A 16,446-nucleotide genomic window follows, 5' to 3' on the forward strand; every position below is an offset into this window, starting at 1 on the left:
AACAAAAATATGTTGTATTCATGTCATTACCTGAACATTTGATCTAAACAACGAATCTTCACATTTCCTTCACACATGTTATCTCGAGTCAGGTCTGTAGGCCATAACTTCTGGATCATGGAGGTCCACATGACTGTGTCCTCCTGACAACACAATATATCTTTCACAGTTTTGGAATTTATTGTAACCATGAGGCCTCTGTCAATGGTATGAAAACGTATACAAAGGTTCACACAAAGTTGTGTATTCATGATCAGTAGGGGGCGCCCTCTGTTCGCTTAAATGAAACAAAAAAGTTTTACCTTACCTTAAATGTGATGTTTCAGTTTAAAAAAAGCCGTTCATAGAACGTTGCAACTCCAGCATTAGCTCCATGACGCCGTTAAAAGTAGAAGAAAATAAATGAAATAGAAAAACACCAGGAGCCTCATGTACTGAGAAGTTCGTAGATCTTCTACTAAACATGTTCGGAAACTGAAGTCCAGAAGATGGTGCAGCACAAAAATATTCACATGTATGAATCTGTGTGTGACACCAATTTAGACATTTTTCCTTCGTTCATCCCGATCAATTAATAGCAGAATTGTTGTCCTTTCCACGCCCTCATTTACATATTTGTATAATATTTTGTGACTAATTGAATATCCACTCGTGTAACTACAACTACTGCGTGTTAATTTTTGATCTATATTGATGGTTAATTTAATACAGATCTTGCAGGAACTACAAACTTTTTACCGCTCTTTTCAGTGTTGATCCATATGGACTTTGACGTAAAAGTTGGCTCAGAACTTGTTTTGTGCATAAAACCCCTCAGTACATGAGGCCCCCTGAGAGCGCAGACCTCTGCCAAGCAGCTCACTCAGTTTTACTCTTGCCGTCATTATTTTGTCGCCAGATATTTTTTAGCATTTTAAACACACACTTGGTAGTGTTGATCTTAATGGGACAGCAGGTGGCAGTAGTGACCCGCAGTAGCAGTGGTGAACAAACTGAGCTCCCGCTGTTATTCTTCAGAAAATCGATGGATCCGGATGGTAATTCCAAAAACCACTTTCCTAAATAATGTATTTGTTCTGGAGGTATTTTCTACCCGATGATCAATATTGACTTGCTTTGTTCAATAATCCCTCTTCCAGGGAGTATCCTCTCATCCTCTGCTTGTGTTTCCCAGGAAGGAAAGTGGAGGAGAATGACTGGTAAAATCCAGACCAGCAACGTGACCAACAAGAATGACCCCCGCTCCCTCAACTCCAGAGTCTTCATCGGCAACCTCAACACGGCCATCGTCAAGAAGACGGACATCGAGGTCCTGTTCGCCAAGTACGGCAAGATCGTGGGCTGCTCCGTCCACAAGGGCTACGCCTTCGTCCAGTACGTGAGCGAGAGGAACGCCCGGGCGGCGGTGGCCGGAGAGAACGCCCGGGTCATCGCCGGACAGCCGCTCGGTGAGTCCGTGCTCATCTGTAAATCCAACATGGTAGCAGGAGGATAAATCTCTCTGGAAGTGTTTCGCTAAAGTTGGAGCAGAGCTTCCCGTCTCGTGAGCCGCCGACGCTCAGAGCGATTCTCTGATTACCGAGCATCACGCCTCCCTCGGCGTCTGATATTCTGTTTGTGGTCCTGCTGTTCTCGGCAGAAATAATACCCGCAGCCTCCTGATCCAGCTGCCGGTGTAAGAACAGTTTGATTCGCAACGTTCACCTTGAGAAGAGAAACTTTAGGGGGAAAGTGTCAGAAGGTGTCAGAAGGTGTCAGAAGGTGTCAGAAGGTGTCGGGTGGAAGCAGAAGCTGCGCTGGTTATCGATTTGCTGCTCTTTGTTTTGGTCGACGCTTGTTTTCTTCCACTTATGAGTTTCTATTTGCTGCAACAAAACAACGCTGGGATGAATTTTTACTGATTTCAGCAAAACAGTTGCATTTGATGTTGTTTTTTTGTGCTTCATGTTTTATTGCCTTAAGAAGTCATTTTCCCAAATTGCTCCGCACTGTGGTAAACACGGTCGTCACGCCTGGTTTATGGGACTTCAGGTCATGTTTATCTTTTCAGTTATTGCTCTGAGAGCAGAGACGGTGAAACATGTCCTGGGCGGACCGTCGCTACATTCATCTGCCTCTGAAAGAAACGATGGCAAATAGTCGTCGGAACCGACTCACAATAATAACTGTCATCATACAGAATAAAGCAAATTATTTAAATCACACAAGTATTTACGACTCGTCGTCTGCACCACAGATACTTCCCACACACAAACAATCACACACAAATGAATTGTTGCTCTTCAGCCGTCGAGTGATGAGTGTCGTCGCATCGAATCCTGCTCCAGGTTACGTTTGCAACAAAGTGCTGGAGCTAAAGAAACACATGACGACTTTAAACACAAACAGGAGGTCATAAACAGAACATGAATAAAGTTCGTCAGTGAGTTCTACAAACACCGACTCAACATCACTCTTCGTGATTATTAAGAAAGAAAGAATAAAAGAAAATAAGAAGCACAGCCAGGTGGGTGGGAGGTGAACACACCAGCGCCCTCTGTGGGTCACTCTGGATTTACAACGTGTGATTCTAAAATACATGTTTGTGGACAACCTGGCGTTTGAACATAGGTTAGGTTAGTTAGGTTAGGTTAGGTTAGGTTAGGTTAGGTTAGGTTAGGTTAGTTAGGTTAGGTTAGGTTAGGTTAGGTTAGGTTAGGTTAGGTTAGGTTAGGTTAGGTTAGGTTACATTAGGTTAGGTTAGGTTAGGTTAGGTTAGGTTAGGTTAGGTTAGGTTAGGTTAGGTTAGGTTAGGTTAGGTTAGGTTAGGTTAGGTTAGGTTACATTAGGTTAGGTTAGGTTAGGTTAGGTTACATTAGGTTAGGTTACATTAGGTTAGGTTAGGTTAGGTTAGGTTAGGTTAGGTTAGGTTAGGTTAGGTTAGGTTAGGTTAGGTTAGGTTAGGTTAGGTTAGGTTAGGTTAGGTTAGGTTAGGTTAGGTTAGGTTAGTTAGGTTAGTTAGGTTAGGTTAGGTAGAACTTTATTGATCCTCAGGAGGTCTCCTTCGGAAATTGTTTTTTTCATCATCATTATCAGACACAGAAAATACAGCAATTTTTCATAAAGATTAATCAAAATAAAATAAGAACAAGAACAAAGAGAAATAAAGAGAAAGAACAATATGATTGAAAAACAGCAAAGACAAAGGATACAAAGACTAACATAGAACAGAACATCCAGATACTTTCATTCCACTCCTGCCCCCGAACTCAGAATTATACAATTTAATAGCCCGAGGGATGAATGAGTCCTTGAGTTTATCCAATTTAGTATCTATTAATTTAATAGATAGAATTAATTTAATTAATTTAATTTCATAGCATCTATCAATTTAAACATCCAGTTTAGTTTACAATTCTTCCTGATCTTCTTCTTCTTCTTAACCGTCTCCAAGTGTCGCATACTGTCAGTGAAGGATTGAAAACGACAAACAACCTCCGCCATGTTTTTTTAATGTCGATGCAGTATTTACGGACTCTGGGACTTTCCTGTCGCACCTCATCGTTCAGCGACTTTGTAATGATAGTTTAGATGTTCTTTTGAGTTCCTGTACTTCATGATAATAACTGTAACTATATACTATAATGGGCGCACAGTGGTGCGGCGGTTCTATCGCCTCACAGCGTGAAGGTTGCAGGTTCGCTTCCAGGTCCACATAGTGTAGAGACAGACTGACAGACTGGCATCCTGTCCAGGGTGTCCCCCGTCTCTAGATAGACTCCAGCCCCCCCACATCTCCCGTAAGGGATAAAGTGGCGAAGAAAATGGATAAAATAAAGGCACTTGGTGACGAGAGTAAGGCTCAGCTGTGGTGTTTGGATTAAACACACAATTTAAAATAAGACTGAACTGAATTTATTTCTGTTGTCGTTAAGTCGTTAACACCGATACCTTTTTTCTGTGTTTGTCAGTATTAGTGTCTGCAAAACACTTAATATTTCCATGTGTTTGGTAAATAAATGTGAAAACTATGAAGTTGAATTTAGTGCAGTTCTGTCATTCCTGTGCGAACTACGCTGGTATTAATAAAAGACGGCGTATGTTTTCTTTCTGAGTTACCTCAGGTTCATCATCTGTCGGGATCTTTCACCATCTGGTTTGAAGCCGCAGACATCAGAACCTCAAAGTCTGAGTCCATGGTCCCCTGCAACAAAAACACCAGTAAAATTATCAAAACACGGAGTCACTTCCGTCGCTCCAACACGACGTCACGTCCTTATACTTATACGGGTCTTATACTTCGCTTTGTGGAGAAAGATGAACAATCCAGAGTGTATAACGGGTTGTTTATTCGCCGCTTCAAGCTTTACGATCGTGACCGGACACACTTTCTCCCGGCGACTGTACAGTCAATGGTTCCGGTAGTTGTAGAAACATCATTATATTTAAGGCAAATTTCCCGTCGGGGAGGTCTTCTCTTTCCGGCCAAATGGTCCTTTCAAGTTCCCTGTGTCCCGATCCCCCGTAGAGAGACATCCTGATTTGTTTTGTTGTAATCTAGTCATTCAACTGTTCTCTGGTGGGGGTTTCCGTCTTTTAGCCCCCCCTTTGCTTCGTTCTTTGATCTACGATTTAAGGTGTGATTTGCAGATAAACAGATGTTTTAAATAACTGGTGTCGTATCTAATCCTGATCCAAGCTTGTCTCGAACCAGTGAATCAGTCTGAGTGGATGTGGAGTCAAACGTTTAAACTCTTAGATCAAGCGAGTAATTTATACTTTATATTTTTAATTACCTTTTAGCATTCATTAAAGTATGGCGTAAACGAATAGTGTATATTTATATCTAACACCAGTTGGATGTCCAGGATCTTTATTGAACTATAATGGAAGCAACAATAATCACGACTTCATAGCATCAGGAGGTAATTATTTCTGACTCACTGTTGATGCTGTAAACAAGGTTTTTATATATTCATGTCAAATTAAAAGGATGAGCTCTCGCGGCTCGGAGCTGAATCCTGAGACGACGGCTCGGGAGCCGCTCACTTAATTGACAATTACAGACGCTCTCGGTCTCATCCTCGCAGACTGATGCTTTCTTTATTAGCGCGCCGGCCGCATAATCACTCAGCGCTGACGGATGACCTCCGCCGAGGGTCCCTCCTACTTTCCAAAACATTTCATTAAAGTGTTATCATCCCGAGTAGATGGTGATCCGCAGACCGCGATGATAAGGTGGCGAGAGACGACGCGGAGGAAGCGACTCGGAGCTTCGCTCATCACACTTGTGGGTGGAAGTGTTTTCATTAAGAGTATTTGTATTCAGACTCTTCGCCGCTTAATTCTCTTATCTTTGACCGGCGGGTTGCGGGGTTACAAGTATTGGCAGACGCTCCTTCCTGTTGGTCGGCCTCGTGGTCCACGTTCCGTTGGTGTCGGTCGTGACCCGGTAGAGCTTTTGAAATGATTTGTGGTTTCAGATGCGTCCAGTATCGGAGGAACATCTTGTCGAAAACATAGTATTATTAGTGAGAACGACAGGTTTGGTGAATAAAAAGCAGAGAAAAGGAAAGTAAAAGGTCATGATTTTTGTTTTGCTGTTGGTCGAGTCTTTTTGAGCCTCTTTGGGTTGAAAACATTCGGTCAGTCGAAGAGTTCAAAGGTCAGTGTTCTTGCCGTTGAATAGAGAGAAGTTCAAACATCAAGAGGTTTTCATGAGGGCGAACGAAAAAGAAGATTCTTCTTCTCCTCTTAAGAACATTTATTTCACAAACCATTTGGTGGTTAATGGACGACAGCTGAAATTCCAACGTGATCATGAACCTGGACGTCCTGATCCTGTTCGTTGAGCTTCCCATGGCTGCGTCCGATCCAAGTCGCTCGTGCCTAGAAGGTCCTTAAGGGTCCGACCTACTGAAGAGCTCTGACACCACATCGTGACCACTTAAGTGTTGTCTGCAGGCCAAACTCCACTCGTGATGTGTTGTCCTACGCTCTTCAGACAATCATCTCTTGAAGACCCTGCTCTTCAGGGATCACCTTCCATCCTGGTACTTATCAGTACCTCCTTATCTTCCTCGACACTTGCTACCCCTCGGCTCTTGATTTGTAATGATATAGTTTAAGTCGCTGTGTAGAAAGGTCTTGAGTGGACTTAACGAAGATATCTGCTCACGAACGAGGCTATGAGGTCAACAGTCTATGGGGAAAATATGTTAGCGGATATAATTTGCAGTTTTTTTTTTCTGGAGAAGTTAAGATCTTTATGATCCTCTATTATTATTATAGATTCTCATTTAGTGACTTCTGCGCTCAGGTTCTTGTAATTACCGTATTTTCTGGACTATAAGTGTCAGTTTTCTTCATAGTGTGTTCGGGGGTGAGATTATACTCTGGAGCGATTTATGTGTGAAATTATTAACACATTATTAGCGGTATATCATTTCACATGTTATTGTCACACTAAACCACAAGAGGGCGCTCTAGGCCTGTGTTGATCATTTCCACGTAGAAGAGGAAGCATCTTCTACCTCCGGAGTTAGTTAGTTGTTTAAAAGTGACACGAGGATGAAGAGTTATTTGGAGTTACACGGATGGTTTGGTAAACTAGTTAGTTATTTATGCTATAGTTCTCTGAATAACTCTTCATATGTTATGTTAACATACCAGGTTCTCACTTCATGTAACGTAACATTATTCTGTTGTTGCCTCTAGTTTTATTTTAACTTGTCTTTCAAGATCACATGTCTGTTCTTGGATTTTATCAAATCAATTTCCCCCAAAAATGCGACTTATACTCCAGTGCGACTTATATATGTTTTTACTTCTTTATTATGTGTTTTATGTCTGGAGCGACTTGTGCTCCGGAGACACTTATAGTCCTGAGAATACGGTAGTTTGGTTCTGATTCATCATTGTCTGCGAGCTCTGCCCCTCAAACTAGGATCTGATCTAATCGCTGTAAAGTGGTCGACAAGATCATTCTGGCAGGGAACCAGTTATAAAAGTAAAGTGTATCAGGTTAATTTCCCCCCCAAAAAATTAAACAGTCTTGGCAGACGTTGAATTGCACTCAACACAGAATAAAACATTACGTCACTCTCACGTCAAGAGATTTGAGCTTTAATTGTTAATTAAGTAACAGTTAATTTTCCTCACGATTGTTCACCACGTGCGGTTCTGCTTCGGTGTTTGGTCTCTGGTAGGAGTTGAAAAACTTTTTAAAATGTTTTTTTTGATATCATGTTTATTGTAAGTAATTTTTATTAATATAGTGCTTTTCCAGACCAGGGTCACAAAGCGCTTAAACAATCAAAACAATATTCAATAAAGTATAAACTTTAAAGGTCAAGATAAAACTGATAACACAACAGGAGTTCCAGAAAATCAAGGAAAAGCCTGAACAAATAAAAACGTCTTGAGATGTTTCTTGAAGGAGTCAGTAGATCATCAAACACACATGTTTCTTGAAGGAGTCAGTAGATCATCAAACACAGATGTTTCTTGAAGGAGTCAGTAGATCATCAAACACAGATGTTTCTTGAAGGAGTCAGTAGATCATCAAACACAGATGTTTCTTGAAGGAGTCAGTAGATCATCAAACACAGATGTTTCTTGAAGGAGTCAGTAGATCATCAAACACAGATGTTTCTTGAAGGAGTCAGTAGATCATCAAACACAGATGTTTCTTGAAGGAGTCAGTAGATCATCAAACACACATGTTTCTTGAAGGAGTCAGTAGATCATCAAACACAGATGTTTCTTGAAGGAGTCAGTAGATCATCAAACACAGATGTTTCTTGAAGGAGTCAGTAGATCATCAAACACAGATGTTTCTTGAAGGAGTCAGTAGATCATCAAACATAGATGTTTCTTGAAGGAGTCAGTAGATCATCAAACACAGATGTTTCTTGAAGGAGTCAGTAGATCATCAAACATAGATGTTTCTTGAAGGAGTCAGTAGATCATCAAACACAGATGTTTCTTGAAGGAGTCAGTAGATCATCAAACACTGATGTTTCTTGAAGGAGTCAGTAGATCATCAAACACAGATGTTTCTTGAAGACAGTGAAGACCTGCTTTCATGTGGTCGTGCGGTCGACACACAAGCGGTTCTGGAGCTGAAGCACACGAGGAGGAACTTGTTGTTGGAGGCCAGCGGTGGCTTGGAAAGGCCTCGGGCATCAGTCGCCGGGAAAAGGAGGTCAGTGGAATAATCGCATCACACTGCGGCCGCGGCGGCCATCTTCCCCCCGCTGCTCGCTGGTGATGACTAATCTGCTCGCCCGGTGATACGGTGTCAGAGGTGGCCGGCTGCCGCCTGCCGCCGCCGCCACACGGGATGAGGATGTCGTGGACGTGTGCGAGCAGGCGTGAGCGAGAGATGATTCACGACACATGGAGGAATTCTATAAAAACACGGACCACATCCACGCGTTTCTCTCTCGGCGCTTCACGAAATGGCGAGCGTTGAGACGTCCAAACCAATCACGGCTCATTCAGAAGGATTGAAAGGAGTAAAGACGTGTTCGTGTTCAAAGACACGTCGCCCGTGATCTCATCGACCGGAATTAGCTTTAATGCTCGGCTGAGTGGATGTTTCATTTTCCATGTGAAGTAAATTATAGATAAACGCAGGAGCCGACGCTCTTTAGAGTTCATTACGTTTTTTATTCCGTGTCAGTTTCCATGGAGACGAAAACACTCAACAAACACAGCTGATATCATTGAAATAAGTGCCTTTTAGAGGTTCTCCAAAGAAAACCTCTTTTCAAGCCGGCTCGCGAGCGGAACTCGTCGGTCGTCGCGTTTCTGTCGCCGGCTTCACGGCCGTCGGCTCGTTCATCGATTCTCCGGAGGAAAGAAGCGACGAGATGATCACGAGCAAAATGATCCTCAACCAACACTTTTGATGGAACTCTTGCTTTTCCTGATGAAAAAATCCAGAAATATTGCAAAATATGCATATATACTGTATATATATATATATATATATATGGTTTGGCCATAAAGGAAAATGAACTGACCAGGAATCGATTAAAAAATAAAACAAAAGTGTTTAAAAATCACTTTAAAAATGTTTTTTTCAACCTGACAAATATTTCAGATCTACAGCTGAGTCACATGAAAGTTGATTTATTTGATTGACACGATTGTGATTGAGATTGATTGTGATTCTATACATATATAGTTTCATTATTTAATTTTCTGGCGGTAAAACACGTGCAAAGTTGGTGACAAATCCTTCAAAACCTCCCTGGATCCAGATGGAACTCTAAGAAGGCATTCAAATTTGATCTGTGTTTTAACTGTTTGGAAACTTTCATAGAAATACATTCATTCAACACTTTTGCGCAAAATCGACATAATCAACATAATAACTAACAAAAACGACAAAAGTTAAAATTAATACAATATATGATAATATATTTTTTAAAAAACGTTGAAATGAAAACTTCATTTGCTTTGATTTTATTGTCATAAATGTTACTGAAGAAGCAACCTTTAAATTAACCTACACTAACTAACTAACTAACTAACTAACTAACTAACTAACTAACTAACTAAACTAACTTCAAAAACATTTCTGACGATAAAATCAAAGCAAATTCAGTTTCATTTCAATATCAGTCACTAATAAACAATCAACTACCAATTTATATATTTATAATAGTAAAATCAAGAGAAAAAAAAAACATTCTGATTAAACTGATTCACAGAAAAAATCTTGGACGTTGAAAAAAATTATCGAGCTAAAGTATAGAATATAGTTGTTCATTTTCAACAAATAATATAATAATACTTACGGATATAAAGAGACTTATGTATTTATTACTATATAATTTCTGCTCTATGATCTATTGCTTTAGTCTAGAGATGTGTTGGTGAAGCTTCATGAAACAGTATCATGTTGTTCAGAGATCAGTAGATGGAGCAATCACTTTAAAAATGATGTATATCAGAAGCACAAAATGGTGCAGAGACGCCATCTAGTGGACTCTGAAGATAATGACACTGTTTCATGAAGCTTCATCAACACATCACTACCATCTAGTGGACTCTGAAGATAATGACACTGTTTCATGAAGCTTCATCAACACATCACTACCATCTAGTGGACTCTGAAGATAATGACACTGTTTCATGAAGCTTCATCAACACATCACTACCATCTAGTGGACTCTGAAGATAATGACACTGTTTCATGAAGCTTCATCAACTCATCACTACCATCTAGTGGACTCTGAAGATAATGACAGTGTTTCATGAAGCTTCATCAACACATCACTACATTTAATACTGTTGTATTAAAACCTTACATAAATTATAAACTGAGGGCGCCACCTACTGACTACTTCAAGTAATTATTAACAGTTTAATTTATATATATATTTATTATATTTCATCATGTTTGGATGTGTGGCTTGTGTGAGTATTCTTAAGTACTAATACTGTGTATAAATACATATCCCGGCTGATAATACCTCCTGGTATCTCCCTCCATCACTCTTGTTCTCACATCCTTCTCCTGGTGTTCGTTGACTCGCCCCGAGCGACGTTGACGAGATGATCGCTGGCGTCCATGAAGCCGGAATGTCTCGACGCCGTTTCCTCGTCCGGCGAGCGCCGTCTCAGCACCGACTCTCCGGGGCTGCCATGGCGACGGCGGTGATGGATTCCTTCACGCCGCTCTGCTCCTCAGCGGAGCCTCAGACCTGCTGCACTTGTTATTGTTTAAGAGCGTCTGCGACACCGCCGGCCCTCACGTCCCTGAAGGTCCTGAAGGTTCTGAAGGTCCTGAAGGTCCTGAAGGTTCTGAAGGTTCTGAAGGTCCTGAAGGTCCTGAAGGTCCTGAAGGTCCGGGTGCGTCGGCCCCGAGGTGACGCCAGCCGCTGACGGACAGGCGGTGATTGAATCCCGGATGGAAAAGGACAATAACACCTTTTTTTTTGTGAGTGGATGAAGAAACGTGTCGTGACCCCCCGGCTCAGAGGGGGCGGCGACGGCTCAGGCAGCCAATCATCGTCGCCGCCCTGGTGGCGCCGCACCTCGGAAACTGGGCCTCATTACGATGTTAATGAGCAACACGTCGGGTGATGTGTGATGGATGGACGGCGGAACATTCCAAATACTACAAAGCTTTACGGAGTAATACTACGGAACATTACAGAGGAATACTACGAAGCCCCATGGAGTAATACTACAGAACATTACAGAGGAATACTACGAAGCCTCCCAGAATAGTACTATGGAACATTCCACATACTATGAAGCCTCATGGAGTAATATTACGAAGCCTCCCAGTGAAATATTACGAAGCCTCTTGGAGTAATACTACAGAACATTCTAAAGTAATACTATGAAGCCTTGTGGAGTAATACTACAGAACATTCCAAAGTAATACTACAAAGCCTTGTGGGGTAATACTACAGAACATTCAAGATTAATACCACAAAGGCTTTTGGAGTAATACTACAGAAGATTCCAGATTAATACCACAAAGCCTTTTGGAGTAATACTACAGAACATTCCAGATTAATACCACAAAGTATTTTTGAGTAATACTACGGAACATTTCAAAGTAATTCTACGAAGCCTTGTGGAGTAATACTACGGAACATTCCAAAGTAAGATCATCAAGCGCAAAGAGAGAGAAGATCGTTCCAAAGCTTAGGAGCAACAGCCTGAAAAGATTTCTCTCCTCTGGTCCTGAGCCGTGTGCGTGGAACCATAAGTAGATTCTGATTCACAGACCTCAGAGCCCGAGCTGGGGTGTAAGGCTGGATCAGATCAGTGATGTAAGGAGGAGCCTGACCATGAATAGATCTGAAAGTAAGAACCAGAATTTTAAAGTTGATCCTGAAAGAAACTGGAAGCCAGTGAAGAGTTTTAAGGATCGGAGAAATGTGAGTTCTTCTACTAGAGCAGGTCAGAATTCTGGCTGCAGAGTTCTGAATCAACTGCAGGCGAGACACATCCTTCTTGTTAAGACATGAAAATAAACTGTTACAATAGTCCAGACGAGAAGAAACAAACGCATGGATTATAAGATCCAGATCATGTTCCGACAACATTTTCCTAAGTTTAGAGATTTTTCTCAGTTGAAGGAAACAGTTTCTGGTCAGTTTTCTACAGTGTTGAACAAGAGACATGTCTTTATCAAATACAACACCCAGGTTTCTCAGGCTCAGTTTGACAGACTGACCTAAGTCACACAAGTACTGACTCAACCCTGGAACCTTATCATCAGGAGCAATCACCAGAGTTTCAGTTTTGTCCACATTTAGCTGTAAAGTGTTTTCACTCATTGTTTGATTTCTAGCAACAATTGACTAAGTTCAGCCTCTGGGGCTCAGTTGGATCAAAAGAGCCGTAGAGCTGGATGTCATCAGCAAAAATGTGATAAGAAACATCTGGAAATCTCTGAATGATTTGACCGAGGGGAATCAAGTACAGCAAAAACAATAAAGGACCCAGAACAGAACCTTGAAGGACTCCACACAACAGATCTGCCGATTCAGACCTCATTTGATTGGCAGATACACTAAAACTGCGCCCAGAAAGGTAAGATGAGAACCATTCTAACACAGACCCAGACAGTCTTCATCCCTCAGTCTTCTCAGCAGGATCTGGTGATCAACTGTGTCAAAGGCTGAGGACAGATCCAAGAGAACCAGAACAGTGGATTTACCCGAGTCAGCCGACATCATGATGTCACTGGACACCTTTAGTAAAGCTGTCTCCATAGAGTGATGTTTACGGAAGCCAGACTGAAACTTCTCATGGATGTCGCTCTGATCCAGGAACAAGGACAGCTGCTCAGACACCACCTTCTCCAAGATCTTGGACAAGAAAGGGAGCTTAGAAATAGGCCTGAAATTACTGAGGTCAGTTGGGTCTAAGCCTGGTTTTTTGAGCAGAGGCTCCACAATGGCATGTTTAAATGCATTGGGAAAAACCCCTGTGGAAAGGGAGAGGTTCACCATATTGGTAACCCAGGGGCCAATTACATCAAATACTTTGATAAAAAGCCTACAAGGAAGGACGTCATCTGAGCAAGAGGAGGGTTTCATCTTGTTCACTAGTGCCGAAATATCACCCAAAGATACAGCAGTGAAGGAGGACCAAGAGGAGGAGAGGGGCTCAGAGACAGTAGGGGTTCCAAACAAAGGGGGGGAGATTTTCTCTTTGATCAATTTAATTTTGTCAATGAAAAATCTCAACAATGCATTGCTGTCAGCTTCACAGAAGACCGGCGTGATTTGAGGAGCAGGAGACACGAGAGAATTAATCGTGTCAAACAAAACTTTGGGGTTTTTCCTATTTGCTGCTACCAGTTTTCTGATGTTATCAGATCTAGCAGTTTCTACCATCTCATTGTAAGAAGTCATCAGATCCCTGAGGTGAAGTCTATGCACCTCAAGTTTAGTGGACTTCCAGAGACGCTCAGTCTTTCGACAAAGTCTCTTCAGACTCAGTAGATCTTCATTTGTCCAAGGGCACCTTTTTTTCTGAATTTTAAAGTTCGATTTAACAGGTGCCACTTGATCCAGTATTTCAACACAATGTGTGTGTGTGTGTGTGTGCGTGTGTATGTGTGTGAGTGTGTGTGTGTGTGTACATGTGTGTGTGTACATGTGTGTGTATACATGTGTGTGTGTACATGTGTGTGTACATGTGTGTAGTTAACAATGTGCTTCAATATGTTCCTGAAACGATGATTTGCTGCCAGTGTTGTGTTCAGTGATTCATCTTCAGCTCCTGCTTCTCTTCGACACAAATCAACATTTTATTTTGGTTCTCTGCTCACGTCAGCTGCCCTTGAGCAACACACTCGTCATCCGGACCTTTTTAGAGACGTTTAATATTAGCACCAATAGAATAATTACAGTTTGAGGATTAAAAATAACTCTTTTGTGTGAGTTTTAATTTTCTGCTCAATTATTTCTGTCAGAGACACGAGGTTTGAGGTCGAGACCCAAGAAGTACTTTATGTCAACAATTAATCAACGAGTCTCAGCAAATAATCACGAAGAAGAAGAAGAAGAAGAAGATAAATGTATTTAATAAAGACAAGAAAATACGTCTCTCTCTCTCTCTCTCTCTCTCTCTCTCTCTCGCTCTCTTTCTCTCTCTCTCTCTCTCTCTCTCTCTCTCTCTCTCTCTCTCTCTCTCTCTCTCTCTCTCTCTCTCTCTCTCTCTCTCTCTCTCTCTCTCTCTCTCTCTCTCTCTCTCTCTCTCTCTCTCTCTCTCCCTCTCTCTCTCTCTCTCTCTCGCTCTCTTTCTCTCTCTCTCTCTCCCTCTCTCTCTCTCTCTCTCTCGCTCTCTTTCTTTCTCCCTCTCCCTCTCGCTCTCTCTCTCTCGCTCTCTCTCTCTCTCCCTCTCTCTCTCTCTCTCGCTCTCTTTCTCTCTCTCTCTCTATCTCTCTCTCTCTCCCCCTCTCTCTTCTCTCTCTCTCTCTCTCTCTCTCTCCCTCTCTCTCTCTCTCTCTCTCCCTCTCTCCCTCTCTCTCTCTCTCTCTCTCTCTCTCTCTCTAGATTCATCTATTCTTCATCTTCTGTCACAAATCTTCCTCACAATAGAAGCAGCACGAGCCGAGAGCGCCCTCTAGTGGCGGACAGTGTGAAAACAAACAAGTCATTGTTTATATTGTATTTGTCTCACTGCAGTTTCAGCTGAAAGAGTAACTTGTACTCTAAAAAATATGATAGTTATATACGAGGTTTGTTTCTGAATATTGTTTAAATAATAAACTTTTCTCGTGGCATTAGTTCAGTTCTACAGATCAAACATAAAGTTCTAGTTCAAGGCCCTTCATGTTCCCCCTGCTTGTGTGGCTTTACTCCAGGAACTCTGGTTTATGATTTATTATATTCATAATTGTAAATCTTTAGCATATTTTCTTCTCATTTTTATTTTTAAAACTAACTGTGAATCAGAACTTTCTTGTTTTTTTGTTTTTGTTATGTTTTTCAGTTTCTGTCATAATAGCTCTTTATTTAATCCTATTTGTTTGAAATATAATTATTTTCATATTTTACAATATTTTATTATTGTAAAATATTTATATATATTATCAACTATCGAAGTAACCTTTATATAAACATATATATACTGTATATAGTTGGATATATTTCATTTTATTGTATTTTAACTTTATGTAATTTTAATTTTGCTCTATTTTCATCTAAAACCCCTTTTTGTACGACTTTATTCTAGTTATCAAATGTTAAAAATATATTTTCCTGTAATATAGTTTCCCTGTTAATACTCCGCAGTTCATTTGTTGTTCTTTATTTATTTTCATTACCTGCGTACGAAACACAAGTCAGAACTGGAGGTGTGAGGTTCTGCAGAACTACTGTCCAGCTCTGACCCTGAGCGTTAAATATTCATGGACTTCTTGTAACTCGTCAGTGGAGCAGCAGACGAGGAGACTGTGGTGATGAAGGGAAACAGGATGAGCTCGGAGGTGAAGACGCTTCTGCTTGAACATCTTCACTCGTGTTGGAAGTATTTCAGGAGAGACCAGGGCTGAAGGAGACCAACTGAGGACTTCCTTATGGAGAAAAGATGTTCGGACCAAACAAACAAGAGAAGGGAATAGTTGAGTGGCCCTCACAGTAGAAGGTTTGGGGACCCCTGCTGTTGAGGCTCTGTAGGTTGTTTTGGGGTGAACATGAGATCTCCTGACATGTTCAGGGGGTTTCCTCAAGAAACAGTTGATGAAGTATCATGAAACAGTTGATGAAGTATCATAAATCAGTTGATGAAGTATCATAAAACAGTTGATGAAGTATCATAAAACAGTTGATGAAGTATCATGAAACAGTTGATGAAGTATCATAAAACAGTTGATGAAGTATCATAAAACAGTTGATGAAGTATCATGAAACCGTTTATGAAGTATCATAAAACAGTTGATGAAGTATCATAAAACAGTTGATGAAGTATCATAAAACAGTTGAGAAGTATCATGAAACAGTTGAGAAGTATCATAAAACAGTTGATGAAGTATCATAAAACAGTTGATGAAGTATCATGAAACCGTTTATGAAGTATCATAAAACAGTTGATGAAGTATCATAAAACAGTTGATGAAGTATCATAAAACAGTTGAGAAGTATCATGAAACAGTTGAGAAGTATCATAAAACAGTTGATGAAGTATCATAAAACAGTTGATGAAGTATCATGAAACATTTGAGAAGTATCATGAAACAGTTGATGAAGTATCAAGAAACAGTTGATGAAGTATCATGAAACCGTTGATGAAGTATCAAGAAAGAGTTGATGAAGTATCATGAAACCGTTGATGAAGTATCAAGAAAGAGTTGATGAAGTATCATGAAACCGTTTATGAAGTATCAAGAAACAGTTAATGAAGTATCAAGAAACATTTGAGAAGTATCCTGAAACAGCTGATTAAGTATCATGAAACAGTTGATGAAGTATCATGAAACAG

The 16,446-nt window shown here is 40.8% G+C and overlaps 1 protein-coding gene across 1 annotated transcript; it reads left to right on the top strand.

Annotated features, from left to right (window-relative positions):
- Positions 1-1,163: 1,163 nt before the first annotated feature.
- Positions 1,164-1,495, top strand: LOC148057890 (RNA-binding Raly-like protein). Its single transcript, XM_087782713.1, has one exon. The coding sequence runs from the start codon at positions 1,193-1,195 to the stop codon at positions 1,493-1,495; it is 303 nt and encodes a 100-aa protein (XP_087638839.1). The 5' UTR covers positions 1,164-1,192.
- Positions 1,496-16,446: the final 14,951 nt, after the last annotated feature.

This window comes from Callionymus lyra, unplaced genomic scaffold, assembly GCF_982586985.1.
Source record: "Callionymus lyra unplaced genomic scaffold, fCalLyr1.hap1.1 HAP1_SCAFFOLD_420, whole genome shotgun sequence".
NCBI classification, from domain to species: domain Eukaryota; kingdom Metazoa; phylum Chordata; class Actinopteri; order Syngnathiformes; family Callionymidae; genus Callionymus; species Callionymus lyra.